A 25,729-nucleotide genomic window follows, 5' to 3' on the forward strand; every position below is an offset into this window, starting at 1 on the left:
CCAGAGGAAAAGTGTGACTATGAAAACTTGATATTGTGGCTTGATTTTTTATTTTATTTTATTTTTTAATCTAATGCAATAACAATGCTTGTCGCCAGTATATAGATATCTACCTGTTTAAACACTGATGTCTCAAGGATTTTGTGTGTTGTAGTGCAGGTCAGTTCCCCCAAACAATCTCCCTCTGCTGTCGTGTTTGTGGTGGGGTCAGTTTACACTCATACCTGCCCGCCCACCGTAGTGGGATGATCCCGGTACATCCACGAGACACAGACGCTCCTCCGGCATTCAGTTCAGAAACCAATGAGCCGCAATCGACACAGCTCGTGTTGGACAGTAAACGGAGATTACCAGAGCTTTCACATGTGGATACGGATCACTACACACGGTAAGAGCAAATATAGCACTTAAGTATACGACTAGTGATTAATATCCCACCAGATAATGTTCATTCAGCATTTATAGCGAATTTACAGTCTTGTCGAATCTGAAGTCGCGTCGTTTTCATGTTCGTGTGTCTGTAAACAAACACCTGAATATAAACGGTCATTGATCTTAAAATTATTATAAGTTCAGTTTGAGGACTCCAGTATGTAGGCTATGTATGAATCGAATAATTATTATTTTTTCCTGTAAATAATTGATGTCACTGCAGCTTTCTTTGAGGTTTATGTGGATACTTTGGAGATAAAAGTACAAATTGTGTATGTGTTTAAATATGAAAGATAAATAAATTAATAGTTGTTTTTTCTTTCTTTCTTTCATATAGCCTAAATGAGAAATGGCCATAAAGAAACTGAATAATATTGATAGTTTTGAAAACGAAATGTTTTTGGTGATTTAATGTAATTTGCGTATATGTGTATTACATTACATTATAATGACTGATTTTTATATATTCCTTAAATGAGTGAATATTAATGTCTGTAATAACTTAATTAGTCTGGTTGATCATTTACTCAAAATAATTTTATTTATTTAAAAATGTGTTTTTAAGATTTTAAGATTTTTTTCCCCTTAAAGGTAGTGTGTAATTCCTGCGCCTCTAGCGGCACCAAACCGAATTGCAATAATAAAGACTAGCTAAGACTAAATTCTCATACCTTCATCTTCTACTGCATTGAATGAAGAACATATTTCATGACTGTAGGTTCTACCTAGGGTGTCCCAAATCACTCATACAGTCAGTAGGCTAGGCAGTAGACAGCAAGACCGCTCATTAGGTTTTGGAACAGAGCCACAGTTGTTTCTGCTCATTAAACAGAGACAGAAGAAAGTATTAATTGAGAAAGTACTTTGACAAAAGGCAAGATATTGACCTGAATACAACATTTTTAGAGAGGGAATTGCTTGTGCGTTATGGAGTATGACCTCTGCTCTTATTTAGACTAACTAGGAAATTATGTAAGTTTATTACCTTAAGTTTACACAGTGCAAGAGAGGTATGAGGTTGAGATGGTGTTGTAGGAGAAGCTTTAAACAAAAGAATAGACTCCAGGTAGAGGAAAGTGAGCGCCACAATTTCCACCAAGCCAAACAGATAGTTTACCAACTAATTAAGAGTCTTTTCTCAACTTGTATGGCTTTACTGCATTATGTTATGTGTAAATGGGTAGGATAATGCTTGTAACCCTCCCCCACCAAAGAGTTTTACTTAGGTTAGGTGCACAGACCATGCACTAACTTTCCGCAAGGTCAGCAGTATTAACCACTCAGAACCAGTCTAAACACTCGAAAAAGTAGACCAAACGCAGAGATTTCACCTGCTCTTGAACCATAAGTGAGGTCTCTTCATACTGGTGTATTGTCTTCCAAGCCCCAAAATAGGATAAACACGTGTCTATGGCAGTGTCATCTCTCTGATGCGTCGATGCATGTAAAATGTAAACATCAGCATGATGCTGAGGGCTACGATGCTGCTCTGCAGACTTTCCTGTCATTGTGTAGATGTTTTAAGATGTTGTAGTGTACATTGAGGTTCAGTATCTGCTGGCAAACTACAATAAACTCTTTGCAGTGTTGCTGAATGCATTAAATCCATTCGATCTATGCCCAGAAGTTCACTGCAAAAGTTACGACCCTGCTTTAATGCATGATTTTTATTATTAGTGAAGGGCCTCAGGCATCACTGTACTATCACCGAACTATAACCTTTTTTCCCAGTACTTCTGTGATCATTTGAATTAATTGTAACACAGAAATAATGATCCTGTGTGGTTGAAAAGACTGTTTGTGAAGCTGTTTCATGGCAACGGCTCTCTGGCTCAGCGCAAATGCTGATCTGAATGTTCGCTGTGATCGTACTTTTCAAAGCTTTAATAGACATAGCCGAATCATTGTCATTTAGGAATAAGATTGCATGGGTGTTTGAATAGAGATTACAATCTTTTAACGATTAATATATACTTAAAAGAGAGAAAAAAAATGTATATCATTTATAGTTTTGTTTTTTTACTATATATAGTAGCAGATCTGAGCTGGCTGCATCTCTCATCTGAGGTGCTGACAACCACTTTGAGATGAATAAATGCGAAAGGACTTGGATCACCACTGGGGCGGACGCTCAAAACACAGAAGAGAAGCCCACGGGCCGCGTGCAATGACCTTTGTCTGATCTTATGCGAGTGCTGAGCCACTCCGGCTGACGGGATGCCCACACTGCTGTGGTAACCCCCTACTGACTGGAAGTGAACCCTATGTAGGGAACAAGCTTCTGACCAGTTGTTTTCCAAGCCTTTTCCTTCTTCTCAGAGATTCCATAAACACATAATCATCCCGGTGTGACCACATCAGTCTCAACTGCTGTGATACTGTATCCCGCAAATGTCTTTTATTGGTCCAGGACGGAAAGGCAACAGCTGTTTTGTTTTGTCGCACAAACTCCATAAAGCCAAATGTTGCTCTTCTTTCAGCCGTTCGAGTGTGATCATGTAAACAGTCATTTCCCCCAAAAGAAAACTTCGCATTTGTAGCGCTAATGTGTGGCCGCGTGTAAACAGCATGAAGATCAGGTTACTAATTAGAGGCTGAAAGATCCTGCAGATTCTTTAAAGTGACATCACCTTATTTGTATATGGAAGTGGTCTCACTTTAGATTAGGGTCCAATTCTTACTATTAACTTTGATTTTGCCTCAAAAAACTCCTAATTACTGCTTATTAATAGTTAGTAAGGTCGTTGTTAAGTTTAGGTGTTGGGTAGGATTAAGGGATGCAGAATATGGTCATGCAGAATAAGATATGGAAGCTTGTTTCCGCCATGAAATAAAAAAGGTAATTATGACTTTTTATCTCACATTTCTGACTTTTTTTTCTCAGAATTGTAAGATTCTAAAGTCATAATTGTGAGATATAAAGTCAGAATTGTGTGATATAAAGTCAAAATTGTGTGATATAGTCAAAATTGCGTGATATAAAGTCAGAATTGCATGATACAGTCAAAATTGCATGATATAAAGTCAGAATTGTGAGTTATAAAGTCAGAGTTGTGAGTTATAAAGTCAAAATTGCGTGATATAGTCAGAATTGTTATAGTCAGAATTACGAGTTATAAAGTTAGAATTGTTATAGTTAGAATTGTTATAGTCAGAATTGCGTGATATAAAGTCAGAATTACGAGTTATAAAGTTAGAATTGTTATAGTCAGAATTGCGTGATATAGTCAGAATTGTGTGTTATAAAGTCAGAATTGCGTGATATAAAGTCAATTGTGATATAAAGTCAGAATTGTGTGTTATAAAGTCAGAGTTGTGAGTTATAAAGTCAGAATTGTGTGATATAAAGTCAGAATTGCGTGATATAAAGTCAGAATTACGAGTTATAAAGTTAGAATTGTTATAGTCAGAATTGCGTGATATAGTCAGAATTGTGTGTTATAAAGTCAGAATTGTGTGATATAAAGTCAGAATTGCGTGGTATAAAGTCAGAGTTGTGAGGTATAAAGTCAGAACTGCGTGATATAAAGTCAGAATTGCGAGATAAAAACAATTGCGAGAAAAAAAGTCAGAATTGCTTTAATTGAATTATATCTCGTAATTCTGACTTTATAACTTGAAATTGCGAGTTTTAATCTCGCAGTTGTGAGAAATAAAGTCAGAATTGTGAGATGCAAACTTGCAATTGTGAGAAAAAAATTCGCAATTACCTTTTTAATATTTTTTATTTAGCGGCAGAAACAAGCTTCCATAATAAGGCATTAATATCTGCTTTATAAGTACTAATAAACAGCCAGTATCCTAGTAATATACATGCTAATAAGCAACTAGTTAATAGTGAGAATTGCACCCTAAACTAAAGTGTTATTTGCTCCAAAGAATTAAAAAAACAACAACAAAAAATGCAAGTTATAAACTTATAATTGCAAGTTTACATCTCGTAAAAAATACTTTTTTCCTCAGAATTCTGTTTACAATTCACAATTTTTACTTTTTTCTTGCAATTCTGTTTTTTTGTTTCCGTCACTGAATTAAATAAAAAGGTAATTGCAACTCTTTATCTTGTTTATCTCTCACATACCTGATTTTTTTTTTTTTTTTTTTTTTAGAAATGCACATTGTGAGATAAAGTCAAAATGACTTTTATCATTTTTTATTACATGGCAGAAATAAGCTTCCTTGTGTGTTTTATGGGCTGACTGATGCATTTCACTCCCTGTGTACTGTAGTCCTCTAGTCTTTTTTTTTTTTTCCCCTTCATGATTTATTTACTCACTTTAGTATTAATATTAAATGTTCAAATCCCGATGCTCACGGGACGTCCCCGCCGGCCTGACTGACAGCTGTGGGAGCGGGTCGCTCATAGTCACACATCTCGTTAATTGTCCTCGGCTCGGCTAGGTACCACTGCCGTCCTGCCAGGTCCAATCAGACCTAGCGCCGCCGCCAGGATCCTTCATCGCACATGAAGGGGCTTGTATCCTTTGTCACGCTCACAAGACATTGTTCTGACAGGGCCGGTAACCAATGATCTTTCCCTCAACTCAACGCTGGCTTTGCTGATGTGGTGGGGGGGCTTGAGGGGAGATTAGGGGCTATTTCTGTGGCACTTTGGGCCTGTTTGCGACCAACGAGCCAGACTAGCGGTTAATGAGAGAGGACAGCTGACAGGTTCAGTGGAGGTTATGGAGCAAGAGAAAATGGCAGTGAATCACATGGCCTTTGAGAGTGATTGAGACCCTAGCTGGCTTTCATTTTATTTTTAGTAGAGGAAAAATGTATCCAAAATTTAAAACTCAGTCATTATTTACTCACCTTCAAACTCGGTTAAGTCTCCTGAGGTAGAAAGAGCAACTTCTGAGAAGTATAAGTTTCCTCTATGTTGAGAAAAGGCTGATAGAATAGATCGTTATTGCTTGTATTTGAATACCAAGTCTCACATACATATTTGTACCGCCAACTTACTGTTGATTTGTTAAGTGTTTTGATGGGTCAGTTGTTAGATTCAGGTCACCCTCATAAACACAATGGGTAATCAATGCAGTATCACTGGTAGTGTTTTGTGTTTGCTGTCATTGAGCGAAAATAGGGTTCAGGATTGTTGTTGTGTCCCATTTGATGGTTTGATGTTAGTCAGGAGGACTGGATCCCTCCCCCATCAGCCCATCACCCATTTGACCCCATCACAAATCACGTTTGTTTGAATCTTTGCTGTTAACACTTGGGTCTGCAGTGACTTTAACATGTGTCTGGCATACAGTCAGCAAGCGCTGTGAAAACATGCTTAAAACATACAGCCACTTTATCTGAGAAAACAAGACTCTGGAGGAATAAACTCAACAACTTTTATCCCACGAGAGCAGTTTTTTTTTCCTGGATCATGGCAATCAAGTTAAGACTTAACCTTCTGAATGATCTGTAATGTAATCTGATCATCTGAAATACTGCGTTTAAATAGCTCTTTTTGCCCTTTGCTTCACTGACAGTCTGTAAAGTTCAGTTTTGTTGATTCTTAAAAGGCTGCATGTAGATCAGATTACTTCTCCTTTACATGCCTTGAATAAATTAAATTAGTATTTCACGTCAGACGCTTTTTATTAGAGAACTTTTCCATACGGCAAACCTTTGTTATGGGCACAGTAACTCCCTGTGTAAACTTTATATGCATAGTAAAATTAGGCAGATTTACAATTCTGCAGTGTGAACATTTGGATTGGCTTCAGAAATTAATAATTTAGACAATCTTCCAGCAGCAGTCCTGTGCAGAGACTCTCTAGTTCTAGTTAGGACAAAGTTAGTCTCAATGTCTAGCTTATTCTAGCCACAAACTGCTCACTTAGACAGAAAGAAAAGTATGCATATATATATATATATATGCACATATGCATTAGTCCTCTGAACTAGGGATGCACGATATATCAAAATAAAATTTATATTGTGATATGGCTTAGTGTGATTCTCAAATCATGCAGGCTGTGATTTACTTAAGTAAATAAATGTGCTAGTGGTTTCAGAGTGAAACGTGTCATTTACACAGTTAAAGGATTAGTTCACTTCAGAATTAAAATTTCCTGATAATTTACTCACCCCCATGTCAGTCGAAAAGAATTATGGTTTTTGAGGAAAACATTCCAGGATTTTTCTCCATATAGTGGACTTCACTGGGGTACAACGGGTTGAAGGTCCAAATGTCATTTTCAGTGCAGCTTCAAAGAGCTCTACATGATCCCAGACGAGGAATAAGTGTCTTATCTAGAGAAACGATCGGTCATTTTCTAAAAAAAAGAAAAAAAGAAAAAAGTATATACTTTTTAACCACATATGTTTGCACTGCTCTGCGTTGCGCCACGCATTACGTAATCACGTTGGAAAGGTCACCCGTGAGTTGTGACGTAGGCAGAAGTACCGATCCAGTGTTTACAAAGCGTGCAAAGACTAAGTCAAACGGTAAAATGATGTCAGGCTAGGGCTGGGCGATATGGCTGAAAACTGTATCACGATATCAGTGTTTCATATCGGTCGATATCGATAATTATTGATATTTTTTATGACCCATTTAAAATAAGGACCAGGAGAAAAATATATTACATTTAAACATTTTTATTTTAAACTTAACCTTCCTCTGATCATAATCCCCTCAGTTATTAAGACAGAAATGTCAACAACCATGGAAAACTCAAATAATTAAAATGTTGTGCGGTGTTGCAGCTACAGATGTTGTTGGTTGAATACGGCTGTGCTCCAAAGGGTGAGCACGGCTAAGGTGGTACATCAAGTTCGTGGTATTACCAGTCTTGGCGGGGACGACGGTCTTGCATAATTTGCAGACGACATTGGTCTGACTACGGTCAGACTTATAATATCCAAAAAACTGCCTTACTGGCGAGCTGACTTGTCCTCTTTTATTTACAATTTCCTCGCTCGCTGCGGCACTCATTTTCTGCTTATCAGTCGCCGGTTACTGAAGAGGAATCCAGCAGACTAGCACGAGACAACGATATGGCGCAACCAAACTTGATACTGTTACATGATCGGCTGTTAGCTTGTCACTCCCTACGTTGCTAGGTTACCAGAAAGCGAATGCCTTTGTTAATGCAACCAAACTTGCTTCGCAACCTCTGTTTTCTTCCGACGAAGAATAAAAAAATATCGAACGTTTTATCGAACACATTTTTTATTGATATCGATCACGTGTCTATCGCGATACATATCGTTATCGTTTTATCGCCCAGCCCTATGTCAGGCGATTTTGAAAATGGAGGAGAAGATGAGATGGAGTTTTTCGCCCCACCGCGGCTTTCCAACATGATTACGTAATGTGTGGCGCAGAGCAGTGCAAGACGAGCATTTGTGGTTAAAAAGTATATACATTTTATTTTTTTTAGAAAATGGCAGATCGTTTCACTAGATAAGACCCTTATTCCTCGTCTGGGATCGTGTAGAGCTCTTTGAAGCTGCACTGAAACTGACATTTGGACCTTCAACCCGTTGGTAACTGTTGAAGTCCACTATATGGAGAAAAATCCTGGAATGTTTTCCTCAAAAACCTTAATTTCTTTTCAACTGAAGAAAGAAAGACATAAACATCTTGGATGACATGGGGGTGAGTAAATTATCAGGAAATTTTAATTCTTAAGTAAACTAATCCTTTAGTCATCGCTTTGAGACGCTGTCAGCGGCACGCATGTAAATCAACATACAACAAACCGGCAGCACATTTATTTATTTGCTGGCATAATAAAAGTGTATACGTTTGAAAATGAAGAAAATAAGATGTAAATATTAATATTGTAATTTTACAGTAAAATAAAAATGTTATTACTCCATTTTTTTATTTTACAGTACAATAGCATTATTACAATATATTTCATATTTAATATATTTAATAATATCACAGTAAAATCATAATATTTATTATTGAATTGGTCAAAAACAGTGTGAATGTGGCCTATGAAAACTCAAATGGAAAGAGTTTCCCCCAAAACATTCATCCCTAAAAAGTATTTCGCACTTTAAAAAAAAGTCTTCTTTTTTATTAAAATAGTTTTTATGTTCTATGCAGATGCACTTCCCAACAAAATCATTCTAGAAAGTTCAGTTATTTCCAAATAGAGCTATTCAGGTCATCTGGTGAAACTGTATTTTCACATATCACAATATATATCTCATATCACAGTATCTTAATTTCAATATCATGCAGCCCTATTCAGAACCTGATTCCGGGCACCTCGCCTTTCCTGTCATTGCACACACAAAACTTGTGCTTTTCTCTCAGGAAATGCAAGACGTTTCTTTCCATGCCTTTGTGTTTTTCCTCGGCTATAATAGACACGCAGAACCGTTAGCACCTCACTCATGACTCAAGGCAACTCCTTCATTTCCTGCCTTAACTTTCCGGCACAGAGCCATGGATGGAGTCCAGGTCTCAAGCGTCTATTGGAGATTCAGAGGAGGATTGTACTTTGTGTTGTAGAGTTTTTTGTTTTACACTGGGAAAATTTATAGCTCCTTTATCAGGGCTCTGTGGCATTAAAAACAGACCCAAAGCGGTTTATGACGTAACTAATGGAAAAGTAGGGTAAAGTCCACTGATGTGATGCGTCATATTAACACTCTAAAGCCTGATATATGGACTAATAGTCAGAATGGATTGGAACAGTTTATTGAACCTTTAGGCAAAATATTTAAATGTTTTGTATCATATTTGATATTGATTAGGCGTTATGGCTCATATGATATAGTGAGAATATATGATATGCATGATATTGCATTCGTTGCTGACAATGTATTTTGCATTAGCCTTAAATTTGCAGTAGCAAAACATTGTTTAAATCTAAGGGTCAAAGTGATAGTGGCAAATGATCATGAATTCTGCTCATTATGGTTGTTGAATGAGACATTTTGAGAAAGTCACAAGTGAGGAGATACTCTGTGTTTGAAAAAGTGCTGCATAAACAGACGGTTAATTAACGCAAATAAATGTGATCAGAGAGCGGAAACGTCTGCTGAGCAAGTGTGCCACAGATAACAGGAGCATGTATTTTTACAGTAATGTTTATCTTAAATTGATTTTCCCCAGGTGTGAGCCTCTAGATAGATAAGCCTGAGAACTACACACCTTTAATTCATTCACACGTTCACATTCAGCTCTGAATCAGTACTCAGTTTAGTGTTATTGATCCTGAATTTGACATTTGGTGATTCACAGGTAGACATTTTGAGTTAAAAGACCAAAGAAACAGTTCATAGGTGTAAATGTATATGTGTACTCTTCTCCAAATGTGTCAATCAGTTCTTTTAAAACTGTTTTAGCTTGATGGTTAATTTATAGATCAATAAACCATGTTTTGTCGTTGTTTAGAACACATTTGCATTTTAACTACGAATTTACATTTAGTGGGAATGATGTTTTTTTTTTTTTTTTTTTTTTTTTACAGTAATTCAAACTTTGGAGGGGAATTGTTAAATTTGTTATGAAAAGTTAAAAACTAGGTGCTCAAGTTTAATTTATGATTTAATTTATTAATTGACATGAAATTATATTGTGCAAAAACAAAATGAAACATTTTTTAGGACCAAAAATTATTATTAATTTTTTTTATGGCTTTTGAGATTAAATTCCTGATTGATTTATGAGATTCGCCTGGCAAATGTTTCTGTCAACCTCTGAATCAGTTATTATAGTTAACTAAAATGGACTAAAACCATTAAAAAAAAAAATTGTTACTTGAAATAAAATAAACATTAACTGAAATAAAATAATAAAAAAATTTTTTTTATTTTATTAAAAATTTAGTTTTAGTTATTTTATTACTAAAATAACTAAAACTGACATAAAAATTAGTAAACACTATATAGACATAAAACCAATAATAAAAATGAAAAAATAAATAATACAATTAAAATGATCAAAATTAAATTAATAATAATAATAATAATTGTATTAATAATAATATTTTTATTAACAATATTTTATTAATATAATTGTAATTTTATTTTATATATTTAATTAAAAAAAAAATCTTCATATTTGTTCCAAAAAAAATCGTAGGAAAAAGATTATGTATAATAATAAAACAAACTAAAAAAAACATTTTGTTACTTGAAATAAAATAAACGTTAACTGAAATAATATATATATATATATATATATATATATATATATATATATATATATAAATAAATAAATAATAATAATAATAATTATTATTATTATTATTATTATTATTTTATTTCAGCTAGCTACCAAAAGCAGCATTTCTTGTTTTCATTTAGTTTAACTTGATGTACAAAAAAATAACTAAAACTGAAATAAAAATTAGTAAAAAGTATATAGACATATTTAAAAAAAAAAAAAAAAAAAAAAAACTATTATAGTTTTAAATATAAATATAATATAACACACACACACACATATATATATATATATATATTATTTTATTTTATTTTTGAACTATAATATATTTTAATATAAATATAATATAAACTATAATATATTTATTTAAACTATAATAGTATCTCAATGACTCAATAAATACTTTATTCTGAAATAGATAAGATTACGGACGGTTAGTAGTTCATGATCTAGGGCTGTGCAATTAATTGATTTTTATTTTCAATTAAGCTTTTGTCTTCCAGCTAAAATAACAGCGCTCTGAATTTAGTTTGAGTGATTGGATCACAGAACGTTCCGGACCCCGTTTACACCTGTATTCATCGCTGAGCATTTGTGATGGGATCAGCCGAGACGGGCGTTAATACCAGGTGTAAACTGTGATCATTTGAAACAACGTCTCTCCATCACAAGTCTCCGGCAATCCACCGACTCACATTTGTGACGTTTGAATGACAATAGGGTCAGTTAAGTGTCCACCACATAATTTGGAGAGGGTTTAGGGGGGTCTGTTGTGCTTTAAAGAGCTCCCTTGTGACCGTCCTGTGGCCCGTATGCCAGTCCATCACCCCACCCATCATACATCAACTGCATAATGGCACTCAAGAGCTCTCTATGGTGAGGAGATATATGCTTCTTCTGCCTTTGTGTTGTTAAGAGTGTTTGTGTCTGTTGAGTTTTATTGTCATGTGTTTTCTTTCTCCCTGTTTTTCTTACTAATGAGCCGCGGCATTCAGTCCAGCCTCTTATCTCCAGAGCCAGAGGGGTCTATTGTCAACGCCGATAAATAATGCAGGATTGGGTCTGTGATGGACGTCCTGAACCTTTTGTAGTTTTATATCAACAGTCCAACACGGGACATTTGTGTGTAATTGGGCTGCTCAGACTGGGTGGGACAGACACGTTTGCAGATGCTTTTGATTATAAGCTTTAAAGTTTCATCAACTGGATGCAACAGCTTTCAATTTCATTTTATAGCAGGGGCTTGTTTTATTGTGTGGAACTACATTATTCCCAAAACATTAAAATGCAATTCATATTTACCAACAGAAACAAGAAAAAAGTTTTATTAAAAAGCAAGTAGTTTTGCATATTATTATTATTCATAATATTTTTTAACAATAATAATAATATTTTTATTAATAATAAATAATAATTAATGCTTTTTTCACTTTCACATTATCCAATAATTTTCAGACGAATAAATAAAAAAATTTGCCTACTTTTTTTTTTTCACTGAAACTTCTGAAATATGTTCGATAAGATTATGGAAGGATAATGGTTCATAATATAGGGCTGTGCGATTTATTTTTATTTTCAATTAAGCTTTTGGCTTCCAACTATTATGAAAACGAGTTAAAAACTAAATTATTGTTGATCTAATTTATTTTTGTTTTATATTATTTATTTAAATGTGTATATTGATATTATATATATTTTATTTCTTATTATAAATTTGATTTATGATAGGGATTCACCGATATGAACATTTTGGCTAATACCGATAACCGATAATTCTTTATATTTGAAAGCCGATAACCAATATATTGGCTGATGAATCCGAATCATAATTATTATATAATTTTTAAGAGCCTGATTACAAAAACAAAATGTTCTTATCTGGCCGATATTGATAACATTAAAAATGAACATATATCAGCTGATACCGATATGGTGGCCGATATATCGTGCATCCTTAATTCATGATTTTTTTCCCCTATTTTTTAGTTGAGTTATATTAATTTGAAGGAAATCCACTGTTAAAAAGATGATTTTTTCAAAGTTCAGTAAATGCATGTTGTTTCCAAAGTCAGTGAGCAATCGTGTTAAATAATCATGATTTCAATATTGACCAAAATAAACACGATTATGTTTTTTACCATAATCAAGCAGCCCTATTATGAACAGCATTTAAGATTTGGTTTACACCAGACAACACATGCACTTTAAACATTAAACACAGTTTGCGAATCACCTCACTTCCATAATCTAACATATTTCAGGATATTTAACCAGAAATGAGGCCTTTTAAGGTTGTGTTCCTACTTTGCGTGAAGTCTTCAGTAGATCATAGCTTAGATGCAGCGTGACAGAAAACATCTGGTTTCTCTTTGACCTTGTTGGACGGTTGTTTTGGCCACCTCTGCAGGCAGACGACCTGCCCACCAGCTTCACTGAGACGCAATGAAAGCATTGAGATGAGAGGAGGCTGGATTAGCAGGGGTTAATTACAAGCCATCGCGAGCCGCTGCTATTACCAGCGCAGTTCAGCCCTCAAAAGAGAGAGAAGCACAGACAAAGTTTCATGTCACTAATTTGCCTCTTTAGGGAGTAATAGAGGTCACTGTAAAGGACGCTATGGGTGATGGTGTGGACGTGCGAAGCGACTCTAATGTTGTGATCAGTGCTAAACGGAAACTTCTCTTTACATTTTTTTAAATGTTCAGTTAGTCTCGCACTTTGTTTCAGGTGAGTTATGAGCTTGAGATTTTAATTTCCAGTTCATGCACAAAAAGGCAAAATGATATGGTTCTTTTGAATCAATTGAACCGATTCAGATTGGATCAATCACAGGAGTCATCTGTATGAGTCATTTCTTCATTGAATCAGCTCAGATGACTCGCTACACCGATTACATATCTGCAAAAGAGTTTTGTTATAATTAAATGGCATATTAATTTACATAATAATACATATTTAATTGTTTAGAAAGCCTGTTTTGTGCCTGAAGGAGAATTTCCCAGTCGGTAAATTTCACAGAGATGTGAGCATGTTTTAATTTAAGCCTCTGCTTGGCTATTATTAGCCCTGTTTCTGTCCTAAACACAGCGATCCAGCATTCAGATAGCTGCCACGCTGGTTTGGAAAGATCTATATTACTGATGTAATGCATCTACAAGCCAATAATGGCCTTAAGTGCAGAGTGATGTAGACACGGCTAATAATAGTGTGTGATAATTATGAAACACTACTACTGTGCACCATGTTTTAATTACATTAACCTGACGGGTTATCCATGAATTGGATAAAAATGAGCTGTTTTAATGAATCAGTTCAAGAATTAGTTTCAGTGATTCATTTGAATCAACACTCAAACATGATCGGTTGTCACTCCCTGTGATTTTTTTAATGTATTAGAATGATTTAGTAAAGACATAGGATGGTAAATATTTCTGTGTATTATTATGCATTGCATATAAATGAAAATAATTTAAGATTAGGGTTTTTTGTTTTTTTGCATTAAACATTTTGAGTGTATTTGGGTGATTTAAGCCATTTCAGAACAAATACATATTTTGAATATCATAAAATCAAAAGGGCAAAAATACTGATGCTGTTTTAGCTGTATTGCTCAGCCCAACTGACTAAACAGTGGCATTTTTCTCTGAGTTTGGACCCCCTGTTGCTCACCACTTTCTGAAAGTCCCTAAATCCAGATCCATCTCATGCTCAACACCTGTTCAGAATTCTTTCCCGGAACTTTCCCAAACAAAGGCTGCTGCTTTTCCCGGACTGTCTGACATCTGGAAAATGTTGCAGTTCCCCTTTTGACTGGATTTATAGCGAAGGGCTTCAGAGAGGGGGTCGAGGTGCTATATTTGTATGGTAGAAAGTCATCTTATAAGTGCATGAGGTCTCTTTTGATTTTTGTCTTTGTAGTGGATTTGCTTTTTTTCCCACCAAGTCTGAATATTGAAAAAAGTTTTTAGCAGCGCACACCTGTTTTTAGTTTCAGTAAATAACTGCTCTTCATGGTGAAACTGGCAAACAAAAAGAGAGTTCTGCAGTTATTCCCGTTTACTAGGTCACAGGGACATATTCACTTGAAAATGCTGTGTATTGTTTTGTTTTTTTTTCCCCCTGCAAGGGGATACAAAAATAGCGCTTTGATGCATCATGTTTTGAATGTCTTCCCTTTCAGAACCAACCATGCAGTCAAAATGGTTTAAGCTAGAATTCTTGCTTTGCAATCATATTCTGCTGTTCTATTAGTAAGCAGTAAAACCATGCAGAGTTGTAAAAAGTGTGTTTAAAATTAAATGCAGCAAATGGTCCTACAACGTCTTTAAAGGAAATGTTATTAAGCTGATTTTAGGGTCTCTAAAATATGGACACAGTCATGCATTATTTAGCAAAGCCCTCAAGGAATGCAAATGTGGCATGTGGGTTAAGTTAATGCTGATGGTGAAGGCCATTACCTCTGCAGTCTACAGTTTCCTTTAATAGACTTTCTAAATGCATCTGAGGTTAAATTGGTAAAGTTCCACTTGCAAAATTATAATGTCAATCCAGACTTCACAGTGTATTATGCATATTCGTTCAGAGTTAAATGCGCTAAATTTGTGCAGTACAACACATTTGTACGATTGAACGGTTATTTAGGACTAGTTCAATGGGCAAGCACTGGGAAGTCAACTCAGTCCATGCATGAGCTAATGGCACTGCCTGTGGCCTCAGACATGCATTTCTGCCAACTGCATCGGATCACAAAAAGCTACAGGGACTTCTATCCATGCTGCCATATGGCCTACGCCTTGGGAGATCAGATCTCCCTTGAGAAATGCTAAAAAAGTCTGAACCGTGTCTCTACTGTTTTTTGTTTTCACAGGGCTCCAGGTATAGAGGGAGAAGCACAGGACCTCTGTCTATCAAACTCTGAAGTGCCCCGGTGCCAGCTGTATAGGTCAACCCAACCGTACCATCGCAGGACAATAGGAGCCCAACCCGAAGACCTTTGACGGCTATCAAAAAGCAAATAATCAAGCTCATTAGCTCTCTTCCCCCAAGACGCCCTTCTCTGAATAGATCAGCAGAAGAGAGGAAGTTAAAGAGGACGAAACAAAGGGGGGAAAAAGACGGAGGAAAAAAAACGAACACTGGCAGCTATTTCTGATACTCTGTGGTGAAGGGAACATCTCATTTGGGATTTGAGATTTTGGATTGCAGAAAAAGGATTTCTTCATGCCCTGCCCATTTATTGCAATGCCTGTGTGAATACTGCATGGAGATTTGTCCCTTTTCCAAAAGCGCCTAGTAAAGAGACTAATTATAGTGAAGCACAACAGCCAACTCTGTCGCTTAAAGATTCTCAGATTCTCAAAATGCCTAAAAATCTACATTCATAGGGGTCCTATAAATGGATCAAAATCATTCTGAGACACGTCAGATCTTGAAGAAGCATTGAAACGGTACTTTCCCAGAGGGTTTCCTTCTCTTTGTAGGGCAAAGCAACTGCTTTGTCCTTTTTGTTTGGATGCATTTTTCCAGAACTCCAAAATGAAGCCCTTAACTCCCACTGGTTCACCTTCTCCGCTGCGGCTCCTAAACAAGGGGCCTGATTACCTTCGCAGGCAAATGGATGCCGGAAGCAGGGGTCATTCAATTAGTGCTGTAGAGCGTCTGGAAGCAGACAAGGCAAAGTACGTCAAGAGTCAACAGGTCATAAACACCAAGCAGGAGCCCGTCTTAGTGCCCTGTGCAACCCCTCCACCGGTGCCCCGTCGAAACTTCACTGTGTCCACTCCTTCAACACCTGTTCTCCCACCTCGAAATCATATGGCACCTTTCTCCGCACCGCAGTTCTTGAGGGATGAAAATGAGGATGACTCCAGGAAAGAGAACTGTCAGAACGAAACTGATGTGGAAACCAACAATCGCAACAATGCAAATAAACCTCCCGTACCTTCCCCAAGAACTCCAACCATTGCTCCATTAGTTGCCCCACATAGTGCTCCAATAATGCGGAGGAGCAACGGCAAACGCATGCTGCGTCCGGACTCCCTAGTCATTTACAGACAGAAGAAAGAGTGCAAGAGTCCCAGCAGTGGTGGCGAAAATGGCAACACCAACATGGAGGTCAAGGGCTACAGCTTCGTACGACGGCTCTTCCAGGGATCCATGCGCGAAAAGAGCAGCGGTACCGAGGCTCATAAAATGGTGATAAATGAGGAGAAGGCGTCTTCCTCTCGAGACGGGGATTCGCGAATGTCCTGGTCCAATGATAAAGACACTGTCGACGGTGGAAACGAGACCAGACGATCGAGCAAATCTGAGCGAGAGCACTCAATGCCAGAGACTCAAAACAACAACACTGGTGTTCAGAAGCAATCTAAGAACGGCATGATCAACAGTTTACGAAACAGCATTGGGAACTCCAACAATAACGACATGGATCCATGGAAGCCCGTCGTTCCAAGGATGCGGGCCGATTTGAAACGCTCCAAGTCAGAATTGCGACTACGCCGCTCGCTAGCCATGTCCGAGCAGGAGCGCTTCTTCGACTACTGCGGATTGGACTTTGATATGGTGGAGAGGCTCGGACCAGAGAACTTTCTAAAAGGGGCAAGTTCAGTCGATACACTCTCGCTGCTACTGAGGAGCGTCGGAGGCGGCGGCTCAGAGCCCAGTGAGTTTTCCCGACATTCCGGGGAAGGGATTTTCCAGGAGGAACTGGCCGAGCAGATCCCCACAGGTGTCTCGATTATCGAGAGAAATGCACGTGTCATAAAGTGGCTCTACGGTTGCAGGAATGCAGCTCAGGAGGGTCCTAAAGAGTCTACTGTTTGATTCTCACGGTGACTAAACTGAAGACTTTTCGGAGCCGTGTTCAAAAACGGAAAACTATGCTGTATTTATTTCATGTGGGACATTTGTATTTAAGAGATTTGTTTGGCTTTTCACAGCCAGTATGAGAACATTAATGTTACACAAAAAGCTGCAAACCGACACTTCTTGTCATGACCTACACTGTGGTTGTGTCTGAAATCGCCCCCTTATACCCTCATTCACTATTCCATACATTAGTATACTAATATAGTATATTGAATGAAAACAAGTGAGCGAATTTTCCTGTGGACGCCAACTTTTGGGAAACTCTCACGCTCACATTGCATGGCTAGAGAATAGTTCAGTTGTACACTTATTATTGCAGTGCATTGTGGGATTGAATGAGTGCACTCAATAATGTCCACTATGGTTTCTGATATTTTAGTGCACTGTATAAGGGTATAGGGGCGATAGTGATGTCATCTCTTGTTCTCTGTATATAGAAAGACATGAGTCCGTCCTGTTACTTCTGTTCAGAAACAATTATTTGTTGAGCGTAACTTAAAGAACATGTCATCTGATGAATAATTTAACATTGAAAACCACTAAGCTTTTCTCTGGGGCTGGGAAACCCAATGCATGAGTGTTAAATGAACCATGTGTACCTCATTTCCCAACTGTCCCAGTTTAGTTTCTGTGTTGCCTTTTTTCCTTAAACGCAGGCGTTGGAACAAACACACAGAGCACCCCTGTGGGGATATTAATGCACTGATTTGGAGAAAGAGAGACGGAGTGAGAGCTATATATACTGATATGAAACGTATTTTTTAACACTGAGTGTATGCAAATAAATATGCAGGGCCTTAAAAACAACCTGATTTTGAGTTTCATTAACTTATGCCAAAGACATGTGTTGCGTACTGATGTACAATATGTTCCAAACCCTATTGCGCTGTTTAGAGAATCATGCTTAGTAAATACTGGGTGAAATGGCATATTTTTTAATCAATATTTTTAAGTACAGAACACAATATATTTATATAATTAGATTAGATTCGATTTTTCCCTGTTCTCATCCCAATGGAATTGCCTTATTTGGGAAGGATGCATGTTGTGCTAATTAGATTTTTGCCAAAAGCATTGTCATTTTGCTCTAAACAGCAAGGTAGCTCCAAATATGCATTATTAAGGGGGACCAAAGGTAAAATTTTAAGAATCAGACATTAAAAAAACGGCAATCTCTAGGGAAGCAGCTCACTAGGGTTTGGAACGGTCATTATTTTGCCCCTTATGGTCTTTCACTGAGAACTAAATCATGTAAATTGCTTAATTTCATTCCCATGTTTGGTAAATATTGGTGTTACTTTGATTACTGTGATGATAAATCATGGTCGGTTGCACATTTGACTCAAGGAAAAGCATATTTTCAATGCAAATGACCGTTCCTGTGGCAAAGCATTCTTCAGTATGCACTTGGTCATGCTGCTTTGGTGTTTAACTCACAAATGTTCAGTGTTTAGCAAAGCAGAGGAAGACATAACAGAAGAGATCTGATGGACGGACTCTCACTCCCAGTGTGGGAGATGCTGATGTGTTCTCATATTGACGGAGACCTTTGAACACGCTAACATCAGTCAGACACTGATTCTCCTTTGTGGTAATGAATCAGTCTCTATGATACCACTGATAAATGAAGCAAAGGTCCACTGCGGCATGCACAGGTCAGACTGCGGTGATCTTTCCTTTCAGAATTCCTAAACTTTTTCATCCCCAACGTCCAAGATGCATTCAGTCTTCCCGAGCACCCGAAATCTCTCTCTTGCATGTTTACACTCCGTGTAAGTTTGTACATGTTTCTATAAAGAAGAATTTAGATTTCAACCCAAAGAGATATTGCAGATTAAATCCAAATAAAGTCCTATTTCTGAATGGCTGTAGCTGTTTTTGTTTTGTGTGAGATAATTATGTTGTGTTGGATGCAGGGTAAACCTGGAAATATCTGGGAATTTTAAAGGGGTGGTTGATTATGATTTCACATTTTTTAACTTTAGTTAGTGTGTAATGTTGCTGTTTGAGCATAAACAACATCTGCAAAGTTACGACGCTCAAAGTTCAATGCAAAGGGAGATATTTTCTTTTAAATAATTCACAGTTTAAGGACTACAACAAATGGCTGGTAGGGACTACAACAAGCTTCTTCCCAGGTTGGTGACATCACTAACCCTAAAATTTACGTAAGCCCCGCCCCCGAGAACACACAACAAAGGGGGTGAGGCCATGTTGGGCTGCTTTAGAGAAGAGGAAGAGTTGTAGTAGAGTGATGTTATCATGCCGTCATTTTATGCTGGACTGCTTCACAAACGAGGGTCAATTCAACGCTGGATTTGCACAAAAGATTAATATGACGGCACATGCTAGTCAATGAGTTGAATCACCTCCACAGCAACTACATAAATTTATCCACTAACCGTTCAGAAACGTCCAGTTTCATTCTAAAAGTTATAACTTCTTCCTGAGTCTCTCCATCAGTGACCGTTACTGACAATCCTCATTTTGGCTGCGTGAGATTCTCCAAGTTAGAAGCACGAGCTGTTAAAGCTCCGCCCTCTTCTGGAAAGGGGGCCGGGAGCAACAGCTCATTTGCATTTAAAGGGACACACACAAAAACGAGTGTTTTTGCTCATACCCAAATAGGGGCAAATTTGACAAGCTATAATAAATGATCTGTGGGGTATTTTGAGCTGAAACTTCACAGACACATTCTGGGGACACCAGAGACTGATATTACATCTTGTGAAAAGGGGCATAATAGGTCACCTTTAAGGTAGATTTCCAAGTCTAAAAGTCTATAAAATATGAATGTTTGGAGTTGGTAAGATTTTTAAAATATTTCTTAAAAGTAGCCTCTTATGTTTACCAAGGCTGCATTTATTTAATCAAAAGTACAGTAATATTGTAAAATATTATTACGATTTAAAACTGTGTTCTATTGAAATTTAAATGTAATTTATTCCTGTGATCAAAGCTGAATTTTCAGCATCATCAGCATCATCAGCTTCATTGTCACACAATCTTTCAGAAATCATTCTAATATGCTAATTTGTTGCTCAAGAAACATTTCTTATTATTATCAATATATTGTGGTTTTTGCGGCTTAATATTTGTGAATATCGTGATACATTTTTTTCAGGATTCTCTGATGAATAGAAAGTTCAAAAGAACAGCATTTATTTGAAATAGAATTTTTGTAACATGACCTTTTTTATTGTCGCTTTTCGATCAATTAAAAATAAAAGTAATAATTTCTTTAAAAAAGTCTTACTGACCTCAAACTTTTGAATGGTAGTGTATATAGAAATTGCTCTTGGTGAGTGCAGTCTGTAAGATTAATATTTCTAATCATTATCCAGTAATCACAGACAAATGCCTGGGATGTGTCATACTTCCCAAACTAGATAAGTGTGAAAGGTGTGGAAACCCTGTAGATGATGTCAGTGGAAATAAAAATGATTGCACAGTCCAACTGTGTAATGCTATAAATCAAAATACTGTGAAGTGAGAGCTACAGTATAAAGCTGATGATTACACACTTGTCAGTCTTACATTTCTTTCTAGTCTTCAGTGTTGTTAAAAACACTGTTGCTAAAATACTTTTGCGCAAAATGGGAAGCAACAATACTACATCATTTTGAACAGCTCCTCATTTGAGTCTCACCTCAGTGAAATCCTGCCATTTTCTTGTCACACAGCTCATTTCTCGTTGAAGCTCAAGTGCCTGTTATTCTGAAAGCATTTGCACAACATGTTAAGCACTGCAGTGAAATGCACCTCATCAACATGGGAAAAAAAAATCTGTTTGCAAGCCATATTACTTACATAATGTGACATTTCCAAGTGAAACAGCATATTCATTGTGAAAAATGTAGGGCAGGGCTTGACTTTTATCCAACAGGATTTGATTGGAAGGTCAAACGTGGTCGTTATAAGAATGGACTCAGGTGAGAACTTAAAGAGCTTGATGATTACATCCAAAAAGAAAAGTCATTTTTAGAGATGGTACAATTTTTAAATTTAAATAAAAGACTTTGAAGACAATTTAAATACACCAATGATTGTGCACAGTAAGACCAGGAATGTGTTGAAGTAAATAGGGTCCATTTTTATTTCATGTTGCAAGATTTACATATCTTGTTGCAAGATAATGCATAAATGTAATGTGATGTGCTTGAATGGTTTTTAACCATTAGCTTCTTAAAGACACATTTAAGGGCATTGTATCAACATCATCCATGTTGGGATTTCTGAGGGTTAAAACCTAAAAAAAAAAAAAAAAAAACAAACAAAAAAAAAAACTCTCCTCTCTTTTGCCGGGCTGATCAGGTTACCCTCTTCCTCCCCACCTCTCTCTTTCCTCTCTTGCTTCAGATACATATGTGAATGAAACAGCAGTCGTCTTCCTGGCTTTCAAATGTAGCCTGCTGTGACATCCTGTTTTTGGTCCTGTCCATAGTTTTTTTACACGTTTGGTTATCAAACAGCTCCTCTCCTCCCTCGTATTCAGACATCACCCTCGGTCAGCTGCTGCGGGGGTGGACGGGTGGAGAGATCATGTTTGCAATCCTTGTCTCGGTCCTACCCAACTTTATCTGTAAGTGTGTGATGTCAGCGGTGCATTCACAAATTTAGCCACAGCAGATTCTCTCAGCACTTCTTTTTATGTACTGAAATGTGCATATATAAAAGTAGATATCATAATAATAAAAAATTAAATTTCAGAAGAAATCAACGCCTACTTCATCATTGCAACGTTAGCCCCGCCCACTGGTGTGTTAGTGAGATGATGAGGAGAGAAGAGCGATAACATTACCTTTCAAAGGATCCTAATGCTAGAAATATGGTTATTTTTCAACAATGTGAATGTCTCAGTTGAGCTTTATTTATTTGTATTCGGTACATTTCACTGTGGATTCTTTGGTAAATTAATCACATTTCGGCGCAGGCTTTGCAAACAGACTTTTACGATATGGACTCGACAGTAATGCAACAACATGTAAGTAACTGTGTTAATTCTAATGCCTGATCTGATATTAATGATTCATGTACAGTCAGATGTTCTTTGTCTGTGTGTCCGTAAATCAAACCAGTGACTAAACGCTCAACTTCACGTTGTTTCTCTTAGTATAATGAAAATAATCTGTTATTTAAACGTGATTAAATTATAAATAGAAAGCAATCTAAGAACGCTCCCTTTACAATCGCTGGAGCTGTCAATCAAACAACGCAAGTTTATCAGTGACTGAGTTCTGGACCGTTTTATTCAACAAATCTCTTAATTATATCGCTCTTGCACTGTTAGTTATGATGAAAGCATTCGTTAGTGTGCAGAAATTGAGTTGCAATGACGAGATCACTACAATCACTACGATCGCTACAATGTTCATCACTGCAACCTTTCATGCCACGATCTAAATATAATGCCATAGATCTAAATGTAATGCTATAATCAACACTTTTAACGATTAGTTAACCTTGAGAGTTGTAATAGTAACAAGTTTTCGAGAGAGTAATACTCAGCTATTTCATATGGAAAGATGCCAGCCAATCACAGCAGTGGGCGTTTACACTGAAGTCTCACAGCAGACACGCCCCTTAAAACAGTGTTCAAATCAGAGGACTAAAATCAGGGTGGGAAAAATGCCTTTTATTTCTAAAATATGATTATTTTTGATGTAAAAAGCATACTAACATTATAATGTTTCCCGGGGCGAACTTATAAAACAAAACAATGCAGTTTATGACCCCTTTAATGTGTTAACATGCAAATGCAAAAATCTAGAAAAAGATGGAGAAAAAGAATCTGATTTGCACTTATATATTAAACAATAAAATGAAATAATTACAATAAAAAGTACAAAGACGCCCCAAGTTTATCTTGCAATTTTACACAGTTCGTTTTGCTCAAATATGCCTGTAGGAAACTTCCTGATGAAAAACTAATGCTTATACTGTAGTACACGCAGCTATTTAAAAGCAGAAGAAAGCAAAGGCAGAAGAAACTTGTTTCCCTCAAAAAAACTAAAGCAGAGGAAAATATAGATTTGCATACAGCACTTGTGTTCAATGCATGCAGCAGAAGAATAGTGATCAGGTTTTGGGTAAGTTTAGGTTTGAGTCTTGATGCTGGGGTGTCGTGGGTGGTCTCGTAAGAACTGTAAAAGCACAATTATACAGTCTGAGAAGCCTACAAAGCATTCATCAGACAAAGAGCACTACACACATCTGAACTCTGTCTGAAAAGGCTTTTGGGTTTGTAAAGAAGAAGCGTGCCAAGATTTCCACTCCCATTGTGCCACGGTGGTATAATGAGACTCTGTTCACAATCGCCCTCGTGCATTTTGAGGGAATGTGCATCAGGCCCGGCTGGGGTTGTGAAGTGTGGCAAATCTGGCCTAATTCTTCTGGGCCAGCAGCTCCAATATGCCAGTGCCGTGCATGAGTCAGGACGGATAACAGGCCGGAATGATCTGTCCCCTCCTTCGGCATAAACATGACGAGGACTGCAGTCGGAACGGAGGAGAACTTGAATGGAAGTGAACTAAGATAATCCAAATGAAAATAATTCATGATAATGGTGTTGGAGTGTTGTGGAGGAAGGCTGGAGGAGTAAAATAACAGCGCTAAATAGAGCACAGAATTACAACAGGAAGAAATACAGACATGCACCTGCAAAAGAAACTAGTTTGAATCTAAAAATAGGTGTTTTATAGAGAAAACATCCTGACATTTATCTTTCAATATTGTATTAGACACAATATAATATTGACTTTCATGAGAACTGTCTATTCATATATACACTACCATTCAAAAATGTGGGCTGGTAAGATTTTTAAATGTTTTTGAAAGAAGTCTCTTCTGCTCACCAAGGCTGCATTTATTTAATCAAATATATACAGTAAAAACAGTAAAATTGTGAAATATTGTTACCATTTAAATAGCTTGTTTTCTATCTGAATGTGTTTTAAAATGTAATTTAATTCCTGTGATCAAAGCTGAATTTTCAGCATCATTACTCCAGTCTTCAGAGTCACATGATTCTTCAGAAATCATTCTAATATGCTGATTTGCTGCTCAAGAAACATTTCCAATTATTATCAATGTTGAAAACAGTGCTTCATTATTTTGTGGAAACCGTGATACTTTTTTTTCAGGATTCTTTGACGAATGAAAAAGCATTTATCTGAAATCTTTTGTAACAGTAGTGTATTTTAACCTAAAATCTTGTTATTAAAAATGCCCACAGTGTAAAATTAAGTTCACGAAATCATGGCTGTCGTTGCACGTGTGCGAAAGCTTCACAACTTACTTCGATGGGCTTTGGAAACCTAAAACTCTTGGGGGTTTCTGGGAGGGTCTGTTTCGGTGCTTCACAAAAAACCATCCCGGTGCAGGAGAAGATCCGATGGCAGCAGAGGGTCATAAATCAGAGGACAGACCTTTTCACTTCAGTCTCTCAGGCGTAACCTCCTTCTGTGGGGTCAGAGAGAGAGAGGCTCTGTGGGAACATGGCATGTGAATTACGGCTCTTTTTATGACCTCCTGACATCAGGACAGACCTGAGAATGAAGGTCAGAAAGTGTTCGGTGGAAAATCACAGGTAAACCTGACAGAAGTTGGGTTTGGGTCTGTCTAAATCTGACACTAAGCACTATAATAATAAAACTTACTTAGTTTGGGTTCTGTCAAAGGACATTTCTACAAATGTTACTTATCAAACAGACACATTTACAACATGCCGCAGAGGCACAAACACCAAAAGGTCCAACAAAAGCAATAAAGGTATTAGCATAAGGTTAGAGAGTTCAGAGCTGTGTGAATCTGGACGAGAGGAAGGCTGCGTTGGAGTCCTCAGTCAGTCAGTAAGACACACACTTTGATGTTATGGAGGGTAAAAGTTCTCGAGAGTAACGTGATGCTTAACGTCTCTGTACAAGCGACCCACTGCCATCTTGTTAAAGTTTGTGTATAAGCTCTCCATGCTAATTAACAAGGGAATTTCATTACAAATAAATCCATCACATTACTGTGTTTCATGTTTTGTGTAAATCAATATGATCCCTGATTGTAAAAAACAATAAGTGATCTCTGTAACCAGGCAGATGAATGTGCAAGTCTGCGATTGGGCGCTGCCGTCGGTGGAGATTTAGAGACTCCAGTGAAGTGATCGAATTACACTGTGGCAAACCAGGAGGAACATCAGGCCAACAGCTGTGCCATGTTTATTCCGTGTTCAACGCACTATACGTTTTCAACTGTACTGACCATGAATACATTATTTCAAATTTTATGTCAGATTTGCCT

The 25,729-nt window shown here is 37.1% G+C and overlaps 1 protein-coding gene across 2 annotated transcripts; it reads left to right on the forward strand.

Moving 5' to 3' along the window:
- The first annotated feature begins 232 nt into the window (after positions 1–232).
- On the forward strand, positions 233–19,308 carry fam110d (family with sequence similarity 110 member D). 2 transcript variants are annotated; one of them, XM_051865378.1, is made up of 2 exons: positions 233–388; positions 15,435–19,308. In XM_051865378.1, exon 2 carries the CDS (start codon positions 16,103–16,105, stop codon positions 17,390–17,392), a length of 1,290 nt encoding a protein of 429 aa, XP_051721338.1. In that variant the 5' UTR covers positions 233–388; positions 15,435–16,102; the 3' UTR covers positions 17,393–19,308. The 2 variants fall into 2 exon arrangements, with proteins under 2 accessions (XP_051721338.1, XP_051721339.1); XM_051865379.1 differs by lacking the exon at positions 233–388 and adding an exon at positions 13,102–13,294.
- The last annotated feature ends 6,421 nt before the right edge of the window (positions 19,309–25,729 follow it).

Source organism: Ctenopharyngodon idella, chromosome 16 (assembly GCF_019924925.1).
Source record: "Ctenopharyngodon idella isolate HZGC_01 chromosome 16, HZGC01, whole genome shotgun sequence".
Lineage (NCBI taxonomy): Eukaryota > Metazoa > Chordata > Actinopteri > Cypriniformes > Xenocyprididae > Ctenopharyngodon > Ctenopharyngodon idella.